Here is a 19,526-nt window from a genome sequence, read left to right as displayed (position 1 = left end):
ATAACTAAATGGATAAAAGACATGCTTTGTTGTCCCACAGTGGGGGAAATCTGTGTAACCAGCAGCAAGTTAAAGGCAAATGGAATCATACATATTCACAAAAGGACAAACAAATCTACGAATAAGAGAATAAAAGTGGCAGAAGACATTTTGGGACCATAAGCAGATTTTTATTACGATTTGGCTAAAAGGCCAAATTTTGAGCCAAAAATGACACTAGTCATTCCTAGCATCGTTCCTAGTAGCTTTGTAGGCTACTAGAAATGATGCTAAGCTGCTAGCATCATTCCAGCTAGGAGCCTAACTACCAGGAATGATGTTAGTTAGGCATACACTGAATTTATAGTAAGTAGGTTAACAAGTTTAATATCTTATATTTCCCCAACATCGGCAGCAGCCAACAGCAGTAAGAGATTCACCTATTATATGTGTACCAACTGTAAAAATAATATAAAACCTTTATTTATCATGTTAGCTTTTTGCTCTTGGGAGCCCCCTGGTGGTGTGGGGGCACTAAGCAGCCGCTTGACTCGCTCTGCCTTGGCCCGGCCCTGAACCTACCTCTACATATCTTGCTAATTCTGTCAACGGTCTGTATTTTTTCACATCTTCCGTCCTTCCAGCTTCTTTTTTCTGCGTTGCTGATGCATTACTTTCCCGTCTCCTGATGGCGCGCAGCGCCTTAGGGGAGCTGCAGAAGGAGTCCTGGGACAGTGTGGGCGTTTGAAGACAGCTATAGTGTCATAACCCTCTGAGATACAGAACCCCACCACCACCGCCATCCTCTTACAGAGTGACTCAGCGCGTGAAATGCAAAGGCAGGCGGGGGGGTGAGGAAAAAATCCCCCTGCCTTCCACCCCGACTCGGAGCATGTGGGAAAGAGAAAACTTTATCCTATATTTAACCTCCAGGTGTCTGTGTGGTGCGTTCATTTGTGTGTGTCAGGAACTGAGTCATCGGCTGCTGGCTGCTGGATGGGTTATCTATAAGCAAAAAATGAGTCTGGCCGCTCCCTGATGGGGTTGGCCGGGGGACTTTTAGCAATGTGTCAGCGCTTTCAGTACTCTGAACTCAGGCAGCTTGAATATGCCACATGAAAAAGCAGATGTGCATTTAAAAACTTTAAAATAAATAAAAAAATTTAAAAAAGTGCAGTGTTAACATATTTAAGACACTGTAAACACAATGCCTTCCCTAAATGAGTAATTTATCAAAACTGTAGCTGCTAGCATAAAAACCCGGGGGTGGTTATGGCAGCGCCGAGAGGCAGCGGCTAATTTACAGTCATCTAACGTAAAACTTTCCGAGGACACCCGTTCGAGCAGAAGCAACAATGCTGAGTCAAATCACTTACTGCTTTTACCCATCAAAGCGCCATAAATGATAGCAGCCTAATAAGGCTGGAGCTCTTTATGAGGGGAATCATATAGATATCGTCTCCGTGAAGTCAAAAAGCCTGACTCAGCACAGACCTCCTAATGATCTGGTTCTCTGACGGCGCCCAGACTCATTCCCATGGGACAGAGGAGGGATTTCACCCCCCCACCCCTCTTCTGCTCAGGATGTCTCTTTTATTATTATTATATCTAAATGTTTTTTTCCTCATTTTCTCTTTTGTCCTCTTGATAACAATGACTGAATGAAAATATGACCATAAAACACTGATGCAGAGTTTCTGTCCAGTGGAAAATGTAAAGGCTGTTTGTAAATGTTTCAAAGAAATCTGGAGGATATTTGATCAACTCTATAGTATCATTTACAACGGCTGTCATTTACAAATGTGTGCAAAACTTTGTTGATATTCTGCTAATATATATATATTTAAAAAAAACATTTTCTCATTCGCATTTGAACAGCGGTTCTCTTAAACACATCACACTAACTTATTCTACAGTAACAAAAGTTTGTTTTTTGTTGGGGGGGTTTTTGCGGACATAATTTTTATTGGGAAAGCCTGTTTGTAAAACCATAAATTAGGAATCTCTGTGTGCTGCTTGAAAGGAGGGGCAGCGACCAGCAGCGGTCATGGGACCTGGTAAGCATCGAAGCCGTACAAAAACACCCAATTGAAACTAAACTAAAACATAAACATGGTCGCTGCATGCTCTGAGCACACAGTCTGTGCGCCTGGAGGCCCCAGAGCCAGCAGAGCGATAAGATTAGAGGAGGTATGTGGGTGTGAAATAGCTGCGGTGTGGGACTTTCTGGATTCACACAATCCACAGAGGCTGCAGGCCTCGACTTTTATTGCAGCTTAAGATGATGGTAATTCACAGACACCCGATGGCACCTACACACAATGCCCTACTAAATATTTATGACCCCTGAACTTTTGAGCATCGTGCTACAACCACACACTTTCATTTATTTCATTAGGCTTGTATGTGATAGACCAACAAAACGTAGTTCATTCTTGTGAGCCAGAACGAAAAGGGCATTTGGTTGTACAATTAAGAAAAGAATAGTGGTGGGACTCTATTAAAATCTTTAATCAACTCAGCTGCAGGGTCTGCAATTAATTAACCGCATTTTAAACAAAAAAAAGTCAACAAAATACGGAACGATATAATTCAAATAGCCTTTTTGCCGCAAAACCCATTAAATTCTGTGTAATTTATTAATTTAAATTAGCATGTTTAAGTCACAATCCTAGAAAGAATATTTAATGTTATTGTGTGGCACAGTGCGTAACCTCGTTCCCCCTTCTCTTTGCTAATTTCCTTTCTGAGTAAAGGCCACTGGCGTCACGAAATCTAAAACATAAGTACAAGACTGAAAACCGTGGCATTCCTCTGCATCCAGCCCCTTTAGTTTGTGAAACCAACTTTCACTCCAACGTCATAGTATGTTTAAACTTTTGGCCATTCTTCTGCCCCACCCCATGAAGAAATCAACCCCCCGGCATGATGCTGCCACCACCGTTTCATGGGCAGGGTGAGGAGCTGCTTGTTCTCCATTATACTCCATTGTTCATGTAGACCAAAGAGTTCAGCTGGGGTCTCTTTGGACTTTCTTTCAGGTTTGCTGTGTCCTCTCTATGACCTGTGGCAAACTTTCAACAGAACATCGTATGGGTTTCTTTTAACAATGGCTTCTCTTCCAAAAAAAAAAAAAAGAGCGCACACCTCACAGCTATATGGACAGATTTTCCCAGATGAGCCGAGCATCTCTGCAGCCTTTGAGAGTTATTTGTCTCCTGACTGCTTTTTTTCTGCTCGCTAGTCTGAATTGAACACAGGCTCCTGAAGGCAAACCTGGTTGCACAGAGTTTTATTTAAAGTCAGCTGAGTGGAAATGAATGCCACACTTTTAGAATTTGGCATTTTCATGCTCCACTAATCTGGAACAAACTTCCAGAAAACTGCGAAACAGCTGAAACACTGAGTTCCTCTAAATTGAGGCCAACCACCCACCTGGTTAGAGTTGCACTTGATCAATAACTGTGACACTGATCAACATGTTTGCTGTAGACATGCTTGATGATTTTGATGATCGCATTTGACAAAATGTAATGTTTTATGACTGGACATCGTGTTTTAAACTGCCTTGTTGCCTGAAATTGGCTTTACAAAAAAACCTGATTTGACTTGATTTGATTTTATGCGTGTAGATTCCAACGATAGCTGCGCTAGCTGCTATATTGGCATTTAAACACTGTTTCATGCTACTGTTTATTTCTAAGCATTTTCCTGAAGGCAGATTTTTACAAGCCAGTATTATTTAAGTCATTTCTCACCCATTTTGTATGTGCAAAGTGCGTCCCACTGCGTTCACACTCACATCCAACCAGACTTTGTGTCCCTCATTTTTCCTCTTGGGCTTTATCGTTGATTTCTCCGTTATTTCCCGCTAATAACCTTACAGACCTGACTTCTCTCAGTGTTGGTTTGTAAGGGGGTGGGGCTGGCGTCATGTCAATTGGATTCCCAGCTATGCTGTAATTACTTTATTAAAATATGTAAAAATGTGTGGTTGTATCTGGATAAAATGATGAAAACTTGAAGGGATGTGAGTACTTTTTCATGGCCCTGCAAGTGACCCAAACGTGTACAGTATCTACAAAGTGCAGACAGACGTGCTGCAGCAGCATTAAAATGCAACAACAGTAAGATTATCCATTTAAATGTGGGCAGCGAGGTTTTTTTTCTGTCTCAAATGTTGAAAATAAAGAAAGAAAGGCTAAAGTTTGTGTCAGAGTACAGTGCAACCTTGAGGTTTTGACTTCTGCTCTGCGGCACACAAAGTGAAACCCAGAACTTCCAGTGGGCCTATTAAAAGTCCAGAGTTCTGACAGAGTCGCCTTTGTTTCATAATTAATGCAAATGTGATAACCGTGACACTGACTGCTGGCCGAGCTGTTCATCAGCGTCTACGACAAGTAAAAATGAACGCTGCCATTCATCTGAGCAGAGAGCTAATGGACGCCGTAAGACTGCATTACTGAGCACAACACTGGGGACCTTTGTGCCAGACCGATAAAAGCGTAGAGTACGGCAAAATTTATGACACCGACACAGAATAGTTGGAGTGTTGCAGCTTCAATTGTTGGCCACACAGGAGGAACTGCTACTTATTATAGGCTAATGCAACAAGAGCGCGGTTGCCATAGCAGCTGTGTTAACAGATTTAGACGAACATCAATTAATTTTACATCTGTCAGCAAGTAATAAAGCATTTTCTGTCTCCTGTGATGAACGGTTAATAATGCCTCTCAAACATTTTTGATGTTTTGCCACGTCATAAATGTGTTTGTGTATTTTATTGAGATTTTATGTGAGCGACTACATAAAACTGTCAAAGTGTGTAGAAAGAAATGCCTGACAGTGTTAGGTCGCTGTTGTGTTCAAGCCTCTACACTCTGATGCCGTTATAATAGAAAAATGAAATGACTTCAGAAGACACCTAATTAGTAAATTGAGTTCATTTGTGTGTAATATGATGTTAGTATAAATCCTGTGAAAGTCTCAGAAGCAATGTTTCTCAAAACGGGGGGCCAAGCCGCCCCGAGAGGCCGTCAGGAGGCGATAGGGTGAAAGATTGGTGGAAGATGAAAGGGGATAAACAGCAACATTTTAAAGATTGAGTCTAATAAAGCATTTAAGTTAAAAAAAAATTTTATTGAAATGTTATTTGCCAATCTCATCTTTCTAGATGGCTGATTTGTCCAATTTATCAAGATGCTCTGCTCCTCCAGCATGGTAAGCGCAAAATGCAAACATTTCTGTCAAAAAAAGCCTGAAATAACCATCTAGCAAACCTGCTGTGGAGGACAATCCTGCAAAAAACTCTTAAGAAATCACAGCCAACAACAATCAGAATGTGAGTCAGTATTTACGCTAAACAAATGTCATAATTATTGGGTAACGAATAAAAGTGAGAATAAAATTGATACTTCTTATTTTGCAGAGGGACATAAGGTAATCCTGATTTGGCATGGAAAAGTTTGGGAACCCCTGTGTTAGAGGACATTTGTGAACAATCTAATTAAATATGTTTCTTTATAGCATCCGAAAATAGAAACATGCAAACCCACCAAGATATGTCTGTCCACCTAACCTGAGAGACTCAGTGTGACTCTGGAGGAGCTGCAGGCTCAGGTGTGTGTCAAAGGAAAGTGGGTCGATCTAAACAAAGGACTGTCGTGTCAGTAAACCTGCCAGATGATAACAGAAAACCTGAAACTGTGGCAGAGGTTCACCTTCCAGCTGGACAACAACGCGACACACGGAGACAGAAATACAGAGAAGTGGTGTAAAACCAAACAAAATAAACCCGTACATTCTTCAAATCAAACTAAATTGGTGTCAAATGTTTGTGCTGCGTTTGTGGTGCCATCATTTTAAAAATGTTGATAAAAGTTTCTGGAGGTCACATAAGGTCAACCTGGGCCCCTCACACATTTATGAAATCAAATATATTTGGTGTCAATCAACTGTGCTACATTTGTCCTGGTTTTGCGCTGCTAAAATATTCCGGCACAAATGCAGCACAAACAGCTTACTGACAATTTTGTTTGATTTGGGTGATGTGGAAAGCCAGGTTGATCTTTTGACCTTTGGACTTTTGGTAGTATCTTTAAAACAAAAGCAGCACAAATGAAAATTTTGCAGCACAAACATTTGACACCAGTTTTGTTTGACTTGAAGACGATGGAGAGGTCAACTTCAGCCCGGTCTTCAAAACCGATGTTCGTAGTTGCTCTCTGACTTGGAGGTAGTTTGCAAGGAGAACTATTGTACTCCAAGGCGTGGCTCAACAAAGCATTGACTCAAGCGAGCTGAATACAAATGCTCATCAGTCTTTGCTGAAAACCAGGAACAGTTTTCCCTTTGGCTTGACAGTTCTTAGAGTTTTTGTGCTGATCTGTCACATAAAATCCCACCAAAATACTCGAGAACGCCGTTTGCAGCATGTAGAAAACGTCCAAGCGCTGTGAATACATTTGCAGGGAATTGTAGGTGATTGACTTTAATGATCGGTTTGTTTTTCACTGGAGACATTTGGTCTCCATTTAGCTGGATTTCGGTCCTGAAGGTTGCTCCTTGATAGATGGGCACCAAGAACGAGGAGGAAAGATTGAACAAGGAATTTACTTCACACGCATTACTCAGATGAAAGCAACACTTTGCGATGGGACGTAGATCAGTACGAAGACTTAATGTGGGCAAATTGTAAGAGAACGATACGGACAGGAACAAAAGAACAGAACGTACTTCTTTGTTGTTTTATTTTCACTGTGACAATTTTAATTGAATACAGAACTGTTTTATTTATTCCTTCGTTCTACCTCTTGATATTAAAAAAAGCTTTTCTTGTTCTATTTTTCTAAATGTTTCTATGGGTTGGATTTGGGTGACTAAAAATCCCGACGCCCTTATTATTATTTTTTTTTCCCCTTGTGCTACGAGTCCTGCATCTTTATTCTTCTTCCCAGGCCCTACAGGGAGAAAGCTGTGATTAAAAGCAATTATTGCCGGTATTGTCAGTAAAAGGCAATGAGGTAAAACAACTGCTGGTGAAGTCATCAAAAGCTGGCCTAAAAGGAAGGGAGTTATCTGCAGCGGTGAACTCTCAGAATCATTGCCCAGAGAATATTGATTGCTTATTTGATTACAAGCAAAACCTACGATCGGGTTTCCCTAATCCAGGCAGACTAGAGGAGGAAACACAATGCTCCGCTTGTGCTGAATCTGACGTCACAATGCTCACAGAATTAGATTACGTGTTTGCTGCACTAGGCTTTGTTTGGGCTGATCACAAACAGGAACACAAACAAGAGAGGACAGGGTGAAATATGCAGGAAGTCAAAAGACTTGACAGAAGTTGGTCTCATCGGTCCAGTCCGGCTTTACGGAAGTCAGTGACTTTAGATTCGTCTTGCTGTTGCTCATAACAAACCCCATTAGACCCAACAAAAGTCCAAACCCTCACTTCATGTCAAACTCAAGCTAGTTTTTGTAAAGATGCGCAGCCCGGTTTCTGTAGCCACAAAATGACTGATGTTACTGCACCATTACGGTGCAAAGAAAAGTCTGCAGAGCGTTGTAATTAATCTGTTTGCGTTCAGCAGAGCCACTTTGTGAGCCGTCTGTCATTCTTGGATGATATCCAAGGGAAGATCTTTGGAGTAAAATTAACCTGTTCTTCAAGGGGACTGCTATTTAAAGCGGGGAGATAAATTTATGGTTATGTCCTTTTTAGTGCTGCAGACGCATGGCTCTCTTGGGTGATGCTGAGCTAATGGGAATCAAGCTTCTGCTCTAATGAAGGTCCATTACATACCCACACAGCAAGAACTATTCATTTTTTATGAGATGTGCAGAGCTATTGGCGCCTCTTATCAGAGGCATTCGCTATCACTGGTTATACGTGGACCTGTAGCCAGAGGGCAGCCAGATCGAGGGGACCGGTTCAAAGCAAGCAGAGTTGAAGGTATGAAGTTCCTTGCAAGAGCTTTCATATTTTCACATTTTGATCCATCCAAAGAAAGCTGGAGTACCTGGAGAGGACCGTGCAGCCCATTTTCTACACTTACAACCCGAGACTTCAATTATTTTATTCGGATTTTTGAAAATGCCTTACAGCGAAGTAGGTGTATCTTCAGCTAAGTAGACTGAGAGTTGCGTGAAGTTTTATGTTTTTACTCTTGTTGAGATTGAAATATGTGCTCATTCTTCAGAAGTTGCTCTAACTGGACCGCCCTGCATTTAGCTCCGTCCATCTTCTCATCCTCTCTGAGCAACTTCCCTATAAACCTTCTGGAAAAAAAAAACACTCCCTCCCTCCCACCATCAGGTTTTCCACTCAGTGTAGACAATTGAGTTCAACTTTGTTTTCATCTGCAGAGCACCTTCTTCAACATGTAGCAAACTGCAAAGCATAATTTCCCTCTGCGTTCTTTAAACAAGATTTCTCTTCTCCACGCAATTTTTGGAATCGTTTTCCTCTTGATGGATCTCCGGAGCTCACGTTGCCTGGCCTGTGGTTTTAGATATCTTGGTTGATTTGAAGTAGTGACACACTCCTCCCAATTTTTAACAATGCTCTGTGAAATGTCCAAAACTTAGAATACTGTAGAATTAGCTTTTCTATAAGCTGTAAGGTTTCCAAACAAGCCTCTGGAGCCCCTCACAGAATAGATGTTGGTATATACACTGGATGTTACACATAATCATATCAGAAGTAAGGAGGCTGAGTAGAAAATGTGAACTTTACTTTTGAGATTTTTAGTTGTAAAAAAAAAAAAAAAAAGAAAAAAAACCATTTATATGAATTGTGTACTACTTTGTGTTGGTTTATTATATAAAATCCCAACAAAATACGTCAGTTTGCAGAAAAAGATAGACGTTTATTGTAAAGGCTGTAAAATGTCATCTAAATTAGCTTTTTTTTTTGTTTACTACAATAAACCTAACATTATAGTCTATGATAATAATTATATTTTGCTATCTATAAATGTGCTGTTGCGTAGAGGTGTGCGATACTGTATATTTTGTATATGCAGTATACAAAATATGTATATGATCTGATTTTAAGTAAATACAGGCTTAGTATGGTGTGATTTCAGGGAGTGTTTTCAGTCCATATAATCAGCTACCCTCCTCCTTCTCCTGAGACGCTGCACAGACTTTTTTTAGAAACTCTTCTCGGATGTAATGGTAAAGCGTCTCCTTTCGGCGCTGAACGTTAATAAAATAAGTAAAGTCTGAATGATTTTCTTGGTTGATTTTATGCTCCGTGTGTCAATACAAATTATGATTCATCGATTGAGATTCTCATTCTCAACACTCAGTATCTACAGAAATACCAAAACTTATTAAGTACAACATATCCGCAAACTTCTGACCTTTAGGTATTTTTTTTTCTTTCCTTTTAATTATTTTTTGCTAAAACCAAGAACAAAATCTGGATAAACATCGTGTTGCTTATATCTAACAAAATACATTATTGACAAATGTACATGATGAAGAGAATAAATAGAAAGACTAAAGAAATCTGTGTGCATTGTTTTCTAAAATAAAAAAGTGTAGAAATAAATAAGTAAATAAAAATATTCGAGAGTAAATCAGTTGAGAAACTACAAAACAAAGACGAAGTATCGTTCACGCGAGTGTCACCGCGATACTCATACCGACTTCGCATCGATATTAATGATACTTTTGCTTAGTTGTCACTATAGAGCCACATGAATAAAACGGGACTCTGATTCTGTTAATGAGTCTAATTAGAGGGAAGGGATATTATGAATAAACTTCACTTGAGTGAGGACACACAGGGAGCCTTATAGTAAGTATTCACGTAATAATGATGTAAGATCATTCATCCTTTCCATCACTGCTGCTCCCTCCAGACACACTGATGCTGCACTCGCTTCGTGTGCACCACAGCAGTCAGGTTGTCTGCAACAGGGGGGCGACGTGGAGGGGTGCTGCAGCTGCTGTCCCAGTCGGCGCTGCGGAGCCTGTGTTAACTCATCATCTGGGTCCGACTGGGAAGATTTAAAAAGAGAAAGAAAGAAAGAGAGAAAAAAAGGACCAAACTTGTTAACACCTGAGAGGATCGAGCTAAGGTAAGACGCAGCGCAGAGATGAAGCCCCGTCTTCTGGGCGGCGGCAGGACAACCAGGAGACTTTTGTCGGCTTGCCTCATCTCGGTGTGCCAAGCCCTGCACAGCTGCGGGGGAGTCAAGTGCGTGGACGGCCACCAGTGCTGCCTGCTGCCCGTCCCCGGGAACGGCAGCTCCGGCTCCGCGGAGAGCTGCTGCAAGCTCCCCATCCACGTCTTCTTCGACAACGTCGGCTGGTTCACGCGGAAGCTGTCGGGCATCTTGATCCTGCTGCTGCTCTTCGCCATGGGCTACTTCATCCAGAGGATCATCTGCCCGCGGCCCCGCCACCGGCACCAGAACCAGGAGCACGGCGAGGAGCCCTCCCTCTTCCACGGACCCACGTCGGCGTCCCAGGATCTCCTCCTGGAGCCCTACCCGGAGTGCACCCTGGGGGACTTCGCCTCCCCGAACCTGCCGGCCTACGACGAGGTCAAGTACCTGCCCACGTACGAGGAGAGCATGCAGGAGATGCACCGGGACCGGGACCGAGACCGGGACCGCTCCGACGATGACCTGTTGTCCGGAGCGGAACCGGCGGCGGCGGAGTCCGGGCAGCAGAGGCGGGACCTTCTGGGGGTGAGCCCCGCAAGGACAGCTCGGAACTCGGTGTGAAAGGAGAGCAGGGGCCGGACAATGAACTGCCTGATAGTATTACTAATTTATTATTATATTATTATCATCATCCTCATCATCATCGTGAGGGGGTGGGAGAGGGTGAAGGAGGTTTCGCAGAGATACAAACTCAAGTGCAATTATAATCCTGATTGTAAAGAATAAAGAAGGAGGCTGAGAATGTAAACGTGTTTTGGAAGATAATACGTGTCTGCTCGGCTTTTTGTATGCAAATGCCGCCTCGGCAGAGGGGATTAGAGAGACTGCAGGAGGCGCCTTAAACCGATGCTCATTGTGTTGATGGGACAGCTAATTTGGCTGCGGGACAATCACATTAAGTTTTCGCGGCACCATGAAGACATTGGCTGGTTTCTTCTCGAAAATGTGACCTTTTATTTCTATACATTCTGAATATTTAGTGGTTGTTTTGTTTTTTGTTTTTGCAACCAAATGGAAAAACAGTTTCTCCTAAAGTTGAATGTGGACGGACTGAAGTGAGGGATTCATCTGCATCCGGGATTCTTCCAGTTAAATCATATCTTATCAGCATGAAAGCAATATTCCATTCATATTCACATGGCACCCCATAGATAAGCGCTTTATGGGTAATCTGAACCGTGTTTCATGTGTTTGTTGAAAGATAAGCCGCCACAGTATATATAAATATATATATAAAAAAAGCTCAAATCCTGCAGCATTTTGTAGCCTGGAGTTGCATGAATTCAGGGGGGGACGGCAGATGTTGCAGCATGCATGCTGATAGGTGCATGTTGGCAGGAAATGTGGAAATGGGGTTGCAAGAAATGTTGCAATCAGATCTAATGTAGGGAGCATTTTAATAAGTTAGAATATCGTGTAAAAGTTCATTTCAATCATTCAAATAGGTCCCAGTTATGTGTTAAATAGATTCATTACATACAGTATATTACACGTAATCTTTATTGTTATGAGTTAAAATATCGAAAGGTTAAAGTTGAGTTTCTGAGAAAAAAATTTTTTTAAAAAGGTGCTTTAACACATTTTATTATAAAATCTTGGAGAAGACGCGTCTCCTCGAGGAGGGTTAGAGTTGAAAGGTTATCATCGATAAAGTCGCCTGGTCACAGATTGTTTTGTCCTGTTTTCTTAGCAGAAAGTTGAGTGGAAGAAAAAGCTGTGGTAGCAAAAGGTGCACATGCAAAAGATCGTGAAGCAGCGCCCACTTAGGAGCCAGGTGGAGAGTTGAAAGTTGTGGACAGCAGCCGGAGACGGAGACGTCCAGGACAGACGCTACTACTGTGTCCTTAACCGGAGGAAACATGACACTCGAGTTGAGGAAAAATTTACAAGGACATTTCAGACTTTTTGCTTCCTTCTGCTGACCGGATTTAAGGAGATGCTGATTTCATTTTCCCGGCACGGCTTGGTGCCGGCACACACCGCCACCGAAAGCTGGTTCAGTGACCACAGCGTTCCTGTTCTTGATTGGCCAGCAAACTCTCCCGACCTTTAACCCCAGAGAGGATCTGCGGACAGTTGTCAAGAGGTAGATGAGAGACAAAGGAACCATGACGCTTCAGCTGGACCGCAGACTGATCACCTCCATGTCACGCTGCACTGACGCAGTAATTCAAACAAGTATTGAGTTACAGGATGTTTTACATGGGCATCATTTTCAGTTGCAACCTGAAAATATGAATCGGTCATAAACATCTAAACTTTGCAAAAGAGCAGAATATATTTTAAGAGCTGTAAACCTCAAACATCTAAATGACAATAAATTACACCTTGAAATATATCTTTTGGTTATAAATCTCTAAACTATTACTTTACCCATTTAAATTTGATTGCTGGTGTTAAAAAAAAACAGACAGTTTTTGTTCCTTCCAGATCATTTTAAATCCAATTTATGTTTCCTGCAAAACTGCTGCATCATGTTTTAGGTTTTGGCATGTAAACACAATAATACCATTAAAAAAATATGTTTTTAATCTTTTCTTTAGTGTGATAGATATTCGATACAATTCAGCTAAGAAACACATTTATTAGTGGGACGTTTTGGCTCTGCAGTGCTGCACTGAATGGTGAAGAGAAAGGAAAAGGGGTGAAGATGCAGCAAATGCCCCAGCATTCTCTCTTCTTTGGTTGAAATCCATCAGCATGTGACTATTTGCCCTCTGTAACGCGCGGAAGCTCCACCAAGCACGTCTCTTGCCCCACAGCTCTCTTCAGGCAAACGTTTTCTACCAGGTTTGGGTCTGAACTCGTTCCAGAACCTTCATTTCCTCCCAGTAAATAATCAATTCTACTGACAGCTAAAATGTGCACTTGCACTCACAAGTGACGCCGAAAACGCAAAGCCTCTTCATCGTCTTCGTTCTAGCAGAAAACCGGTCAAAATGTAACGGCTGTCTTGAATAATGACACAATTTCATCTCAACAAATCCCACAATTCCAAGCAAAGAAAACCAGCTCCGGATCATGACGCCACCGCCGCCGTGTTTCACTGTGGTTACGCTGTTCTTGTCATGATGATGTATGAGCCACACACAATGTTTTAGGATGCTTCAGCTCTGAATGTTTCCTTTGGAAACGAACGGCTTTTGATTATGAAACCTACTTCAAACTAAGAACGAAGGACAATGTTATCACAATTAAATCTCAGCCAGTACGTCCAAAAAGTCCTGCAGCTTTTTCAGTGTTGCTGTCGGCCTCTAGCATCCCTTCTCTACCTGCTTGTCTTTTTGTAATGTCACTATTTGTTGCATATTTTCTCTTATTACTAATGACTTTTTACTGTAATGAAACATTTTCATTATGCCCTTCCCCTGACTGATACGTTTGGACAGTAGGACAATTTTGATCCCTTGGCGCCTCTCTGCAAACTTCGGCTTTTGGCTGAAGGACTCAAATGGATGAATGTCAAAAAAGGACGGCTGACATTTATTTCCGGTTAATTAAATTCATTATGACAACTTTTAGGCGTGTAACCATAAAAACTGAATGTAAAAACTGAACCAAAGTGTGATGAGTGCGTATCAAAGGGTCTGCGCCTCTACGCAGCTTTCCTCTTTGATTAACATTTTCTCATCTAACAGAGAATTGCTTGTTTGACGTACACAGGATGACATTTTCACATTAAAACTGAAAATACATTGGGGGGAAAAAAGTTATTAAAGCCTAATTTTTACAAAAACATCGCAATTTCACAGGGTTGTGTAAACTTTCGGCATGCACCATGTAACGAGCCCTATTCTATCAGGACAACCCAAATCGTTTCCATCACTGGGAAGAAGTAGGAAAATGTCTTTGCTCAGCAGTCGGATAGAGAGGAGATGCTTGGGTAAGCTAAAACAGTTTGAGTCCAGACTGCAGAGAGGAAGTCGGCTCCGGAAAATCCGGTCAATATTTGAGAATGACACAAGTCAAATACTTTGAAAACTAACTTAGCGAGTTGTGGAATTGCAATCAGATATAATTAGTTTACATGAATTTTAACAGATTTGTCCTGAAGATGATGATGATCACCATCATCATCATTTGGTTCAGCTTCACTCTCCGTCTTGGTTTCAGGGGTCGTCGGGGTCAAACTCTGGCTTAGAGACATATATGGTTCAATTGCTTACATACTGAAAGCTTCAGAAACATTTAATTGTGAAAAAGATAACTTTAAAAAAAAATCCTCCACTGGATAGTGGAATTTAAAGCTATGTGGAAAGGGAACTTTCCCATCAGGTATCAGGTGCTCTGAAACACTTTATGTTTGAAGAAGAGGAACCAGAACATGAGTTTTCTTTTCCGTTTCTTTTTAAGCAAAAGAGGAATGTCTTCTAAACAATGTTTTCATTTCTACTAAAGTGAGAAATACACGTTAAAAACTAATTTTCTCTCACATAATACAGAACCGATGAGCATACGTCAAGCTGTTGTGAGAGTCATATTATTTTGCAGCTTTTGAAAGCTTGTGTTGTCCAGGGTGAGTGAACGGAGGCAAAACATGCCAATGACTTTTAAGACTGGTTTGAATACATTTTCTGCAATTCATGCAAAGTCAAAACTGTACATAGAACCTCAAACATATCCGACCCGCTCACCGACGTGTGGTCAAATGACTCTTGTCACATTTAACCACATAGTTCAAGAGATGAGGTCAGCATGTCCACGGCAGCCATCTTGTTTGTTTGACGAGCGTGTTTTACAACTTCTAACTATTTGGTCTTTGAATTCAGGTCAACTCATACAAGGGATGGTTGAAATAAAAGCTATTTTTAAAAAATATATATTTTTGTCATTTGTAATTCCTTTGTAAGAAAAGAAAGCGAGGGGAGGGGGGAGGAATTATGAAAATTGAATTTAGTATTTAAAAAAAAATCTTAGATTTTATGTTTAAGCCATAATTTCCCAGCCTTAAAGAAAATTTAATTGTAGGCATTTCTGACTTTAATGGCCTAATACCCAGCCAGGTTTACACCAGCTGACTGCTGACACCGGCAAAAAGAACAGTGTAGCATCTCTGCAACAGGCCAAAGGACATTTATCCAAATGTGGTAAATGCGTTCATTCCAGTCTGTGTGTGTAGATTTGACTCTGTGGCTTAAAGGAAAACCCACAATACAGTCAAACATGAAGACGTTTAATCATCCCACTATAAAAATACAATCTTTCAAATGCGTTCTGAGAAGGCCTACATAAAGTACATTTATGCCTGTGTGATATGTTCCGTTGATATTTTCAGGCGTCTCTTTCTGCCAGTCTGACAAAGCAAACCTGGAGTTTCTCTGACCGACTCTGTGGAAACTAAGAGGCTGGAGTGATTGCCGTTTGCTTCTGTAACCCAACACTGCGATGGCCAAGCTGATAGTGATCACTGATGGCTTTCCTTCTCCGGCTCGGAGGATGCTGACATTTAAAAGCGTTAAAACCGAGCAGCGAAAGCCGACTGCAGGGGTGCAGGAGTGAACGCAACTCAACTCCGTCTGGACCAAAGTGCGTCAGCTCCAGTTTCTAGGATGTTTTTAAGATAAAGATGCTTTATCTTTCCCCAGAAAATAAAAAAAAAATAAAAATAAAAAAAAATAAAAAACAATGTGGTTGTTTTTCAGTTTTCCTCGAAGGCACCAATCAAAACAATCTGTAATATTTTTTGCAGAAGCAAACAGAACAAATAGATCTTATGGAACAGATGCAGAACACAAATCTTTTTGTTTTTTTGTTTTTTTTAAGCCTGTGCCCATAATCCATTTACTCCATTGCTTACTGGACAAAAGAACAGAAAAGGTCAAATCAATGGAGCTTGTTCTCCTCATAAATTTTACATGAGATCCCAGCAGCATCTCTTGACTGTCTGAGTAGAGTGAGCACTAGTTTAAAAATGATCAAACTCACTTCACTCTTGTGAAGACGAGGCTCATTGTTCAGATCGTAGCGCAGAATTTGGTTCTAAATATTAACAAAACAAACCATGCATACATATTTTTTGTAACAAATAATGGTTAGAGAAAATCAGCAATAATTACTTGTTGTCTGGCCATTCTTTGAACACTACTTCTTAAGATATTCAAATCTTTAGTTATAAATCTTAATATAAATATCTTTTATAGCTTTATATGTTTAATATTTAATGTCAAAGCTTGCTCTGTAACTGTTTTATCTAGATCGATAGCTTTAAAACATCAGCAGACGGAAGTAGGTTACTGAGAGGCAGAGATAAGGCCCAAAGCTGGAGGCGTCTCGGATTTCTGAAAGGAGCTGTATGGCAAGCAGTCAGCTCACATAATGGCAGCGGAGGACGTGTGGTAAGATTCACCATAGAAAATGATAACACAGTGTTTCTGTAAGTTACGGCAGACGAATCAAGACAAAAACAAATTCTAGATATTTGCGGAAAATTTTATGAAATTCTAAATATTTTTAGAGCAAAAACTTAACTCACAACAGCTTGTTTAATAATCATTTTGAATTCTCGACCTCTTTGTCTTGAAAATAGGGAATGGTTTCCAAAACTAAGTGCAGATTCTATAAAACACATTGGCAAACTTTTTTTTTTAATAAAATAGAATAAAATCCAACAAATAAGTAGCTCCACCTGAATGTAAAGAGAACAAAAGGACAGAAAAATGTACCTTTATTTTTGGAGCATGTCTTCAGTCAGTATTTCAAAAACCCCAAAAAACAGATGAGTAAAATGTTAAAATCAAATAGTTATGTGGCAAAACAAATAAAAAAAAAACATAAACTCCATAAGATCTTGTTTTTCCATCACTTGACCGATTATTAGATTTCTGTCCTTTAAAAAAAAAAACAGAGAAAAACCCAAAGAGTTTATTTTTCTATTCGTATCCAGATTGGACGAATGCTACCTGAGCTACCTTCAAGGTTTTCCCAGAGTTTCCAAGACTGTGTCACAACCTTTAATTATACGCTTTCCCATAACATGACAACAACAATTTGGCTCTAATATTTTAAATACGATAAACTGGCTTCAGGAGCAAAATTATTTCAAAAGTTTTATGGGAAAGACTGAATTTAGTCCGACATCATGAGAAATGTGGTTTTGTCGCAGCATGATGACAACTGAATAAAAGTTGGTGGAAAACAAAAATGAATCCAAAGAAAAAAGAAATGTAAACCAGAAGTAAATGTGAATAAAAAATCTGGGTGTATTTAAGACCTTTTTTTTGGACTGCAAAAAAACCTCAAGTCTTGTCAAAGAGAGAACACATTTCTTTTCCATAAATAAGTGTACTTGCTTTATTGAATCATATTCCATGTAGTGTTTTTTTAAAGCAACAACAGAGTTTTGGCTGTATAAACAGTAAAAAATATAGATGTACAAAAACACGTTTTGGAACATGAGCGTGTTCACTTTGACATGTCTGAACACATCAGGTTAAATGAACAGATGAGCAGAGATTAAATCTGACGCATCGATCACCGAGCCGTTTTCCTTCCTGAACCTGCGGCTGCCAATTCAAACATCAGCTAAATAAAAGCAGGCCGTCTGAACCGCGGACGGCATAAATTCACGCGACGTCTCTCTGTTTACAGCCAGTCGCTTAACTTTAGTGATGAATCTGAATGAATGAGGAAAATAGGTGTAAAAATATACATGTATGAATTTTAAATATTGGTACTTGCAGTAGAATGTACCGTTTACATTTCTGACAAAATCAACCCTATTTTCTAATCAAATTCAGAGGGGAAAAATGAACAAGATAAAAAAATATATATTTCTAAAATTATCTCATTGACATTTGTGACAATCCCTATAACACACTACAGAAGCTTTCACTTTTTCATTTAGCCAGAGTATCAATGAGGTTTTCTTTAATAATTGATGACTTCCTGTTTCCCTGGGACATTAATACAATATAAATCCATTTGTTCCAGTCACTTAGAGCACACACCGTTTCCAGCAAAGCAGGTGTGTACCGACCACTAAAAGTCAGGAAACGGCTTCAAAGAAAAATATATATTCACATAAGATTGCTTGTGTTCACAGAAAGAACAATAACTGAAAACCTCAACAGCGACAAACAAAGCCGAATGAGAGCCGAGGCTTAAAGCGTGGAATAAAACAGCTGCTGGAGAACAGAGCCAAGAGGTGACATGTTGGCGCCATTTACAACGGGTTGTGTGGAAGGCGTGTCACAAAAAAACGGCGCCGTCAGATGGAGGCTGTACCTCATGTAACGATTTTGTGTCACTCAGATGTAGCAAAAAAAAAAAAAAAAAAAAAAAAAAACCTAAAAGCCCTTATCATAAATGTCGAGACGCCACGCTGCCCCTCACAGAGGTGTGTGCAGCTTTCTCTCGCTCTTTAAACAACTCCATCTCAATCTTCGCCTGGATTCTTTCCCAGTCCACCTCGACCTGACGGAGAGGAAAGAAAGTTGGATCAAACTGGACAACATTAATTAACGAGGTTAGAAAGCAGAGCATTCAGGAAACAGGCATTCAAGTAAAAGTGATAATGAAATGCACTCTTTCCATTTTAAGACTGACTGGAAGCAACATACAGTGTGTGCTGTGCATTCATCAGGGATTTCAAAGTGAATCTGAAACAGTATGGAGGTTACACCTTCAAAACCTCAGATAAAGCTTCGACCAACAGGGTTCCTACAAGTTTTACATTTCAAATTTACATATTCATGACAATGGACATTTAAGCATAAAAAAAGTGTTCCCTTGTTGTCTTTTATTCTCTGTCGACCGTAAAACAACACATGGTGACAAACAGCAATGGAAGCTTCAATTAGGTGAAATTACTAAACCAGGTCACGTAGGCGTTTACATTTCAACTACTTGTCGGGGACTCCATTTTGCCTAAGCTAGGCAAAAAAAAAAAAGAAAAAAAGTTATTTACTCAAAAGGACACAGTTAGTAGAGCGCACTCTGTTCCAACTTCGTAACCTGCAACTAAATCAGCTTATTCAGCACCACAGAACAAACCCCTTCGGAGTACTGCAGGAATCTCTTGTTGGTCTCCTTCCTGCCAAACGTCTGCAGGAACTTCCCCCTGTAAGCCAGCACGGTGTCCACATGGGTTTTGTGTTTGACCGCCAGCTCCAGAGCCCTGAACCAGACAAAGAACCAAGAGACATGCTTAACACGAACTTTGAAAACAAACTCCAGGTCAAATTTGTGTAGTTTTCGTATGACTTCCTTAAAAAATATAATAGATTGAAGGACAAATGTCACATTTTAGAGTCTTTAAGGCGGACGGATCATTGCTGTCCACAGGACATGTACGGTTTTCTTGACTGAAAAGAGGTTCTGTGTGCTATCAGTGTGTAATTGGAAATAATAATAATAAAAATAAAAAAA

The 19,526-nt window shown here is 40.4% G+C and overlaps 2 protein-coding genes across 2 annotated transcripts in view; one reads left to right on the top strand and one right to left on the bottom strand.

The window, feature by feature from the left end:
• Positions 1–9,253: 9,253 nt before the first annotated feature.
• c15h3orf80 (chromosome 15 C3orf80 homolog) lies at positions 9,254–14,370 on the top strand. The gene has a single exon (XM_015041419.1). The coding sequence runs from the start codon at positions 10,089–10,091 to the stop codon at positions 10,719–10,721; it is 633 nt and encodes a 210-aa protein (XP_014896905.1). The 5' UTR covers positions 9,254–10,088; the 3' UTR covers positions 10,722–14,370.
• A 3,055-nt stretch (positions 14,371–17,425) lies between these two features.
• ift80 (intraflagellar transport 80 homolog (Chlamydomonas)) overlaps positions 17,426–19,526 on the bottom strand; it is a 57,699-nt gene continuing 55,598 nt past the window's right edge. The window contains exons 19-20 of the mRNA XM_015041417.1: positions 19,152–19,275; positions 17,426–18,572 (exon numbers count right to left, since the gene is read on the bottom strand). Of these exons, the coding sequence (XP_014896903.1) occupies positions 18,459–18,572; positions 19,152–19,275 (238 nt within the window). The 3' untranslated portion in view covers positions 17,426–18,458. The remainder of the gene's footprint in view (positions 18,573–19,151; positions 19,276–19,526) is intronic.

The sequence above is a fragment of the Poecilia latipinna genome, unplaced genomic scaffold (genome assembly GCF_001443285.1).
Source record: "Poecilia latipinna isolate Pla-1442-1.1 unplaced genomic scaffold, P_latipinna-1.0 Scaffold549, whole genome shotgun sequence".
In the NCBI taxonomy this organism is placed as follows: domain Eukaryota; kingdom Metazoa; phylum Chordata; class Actinopteri; order Cyprinodontiformes; family Poeciliidae; genus Poecilia; species Poecilia latipinna.
This window is presented reverse-complemented; position numbering and strand designations above follow the sequence as displayed.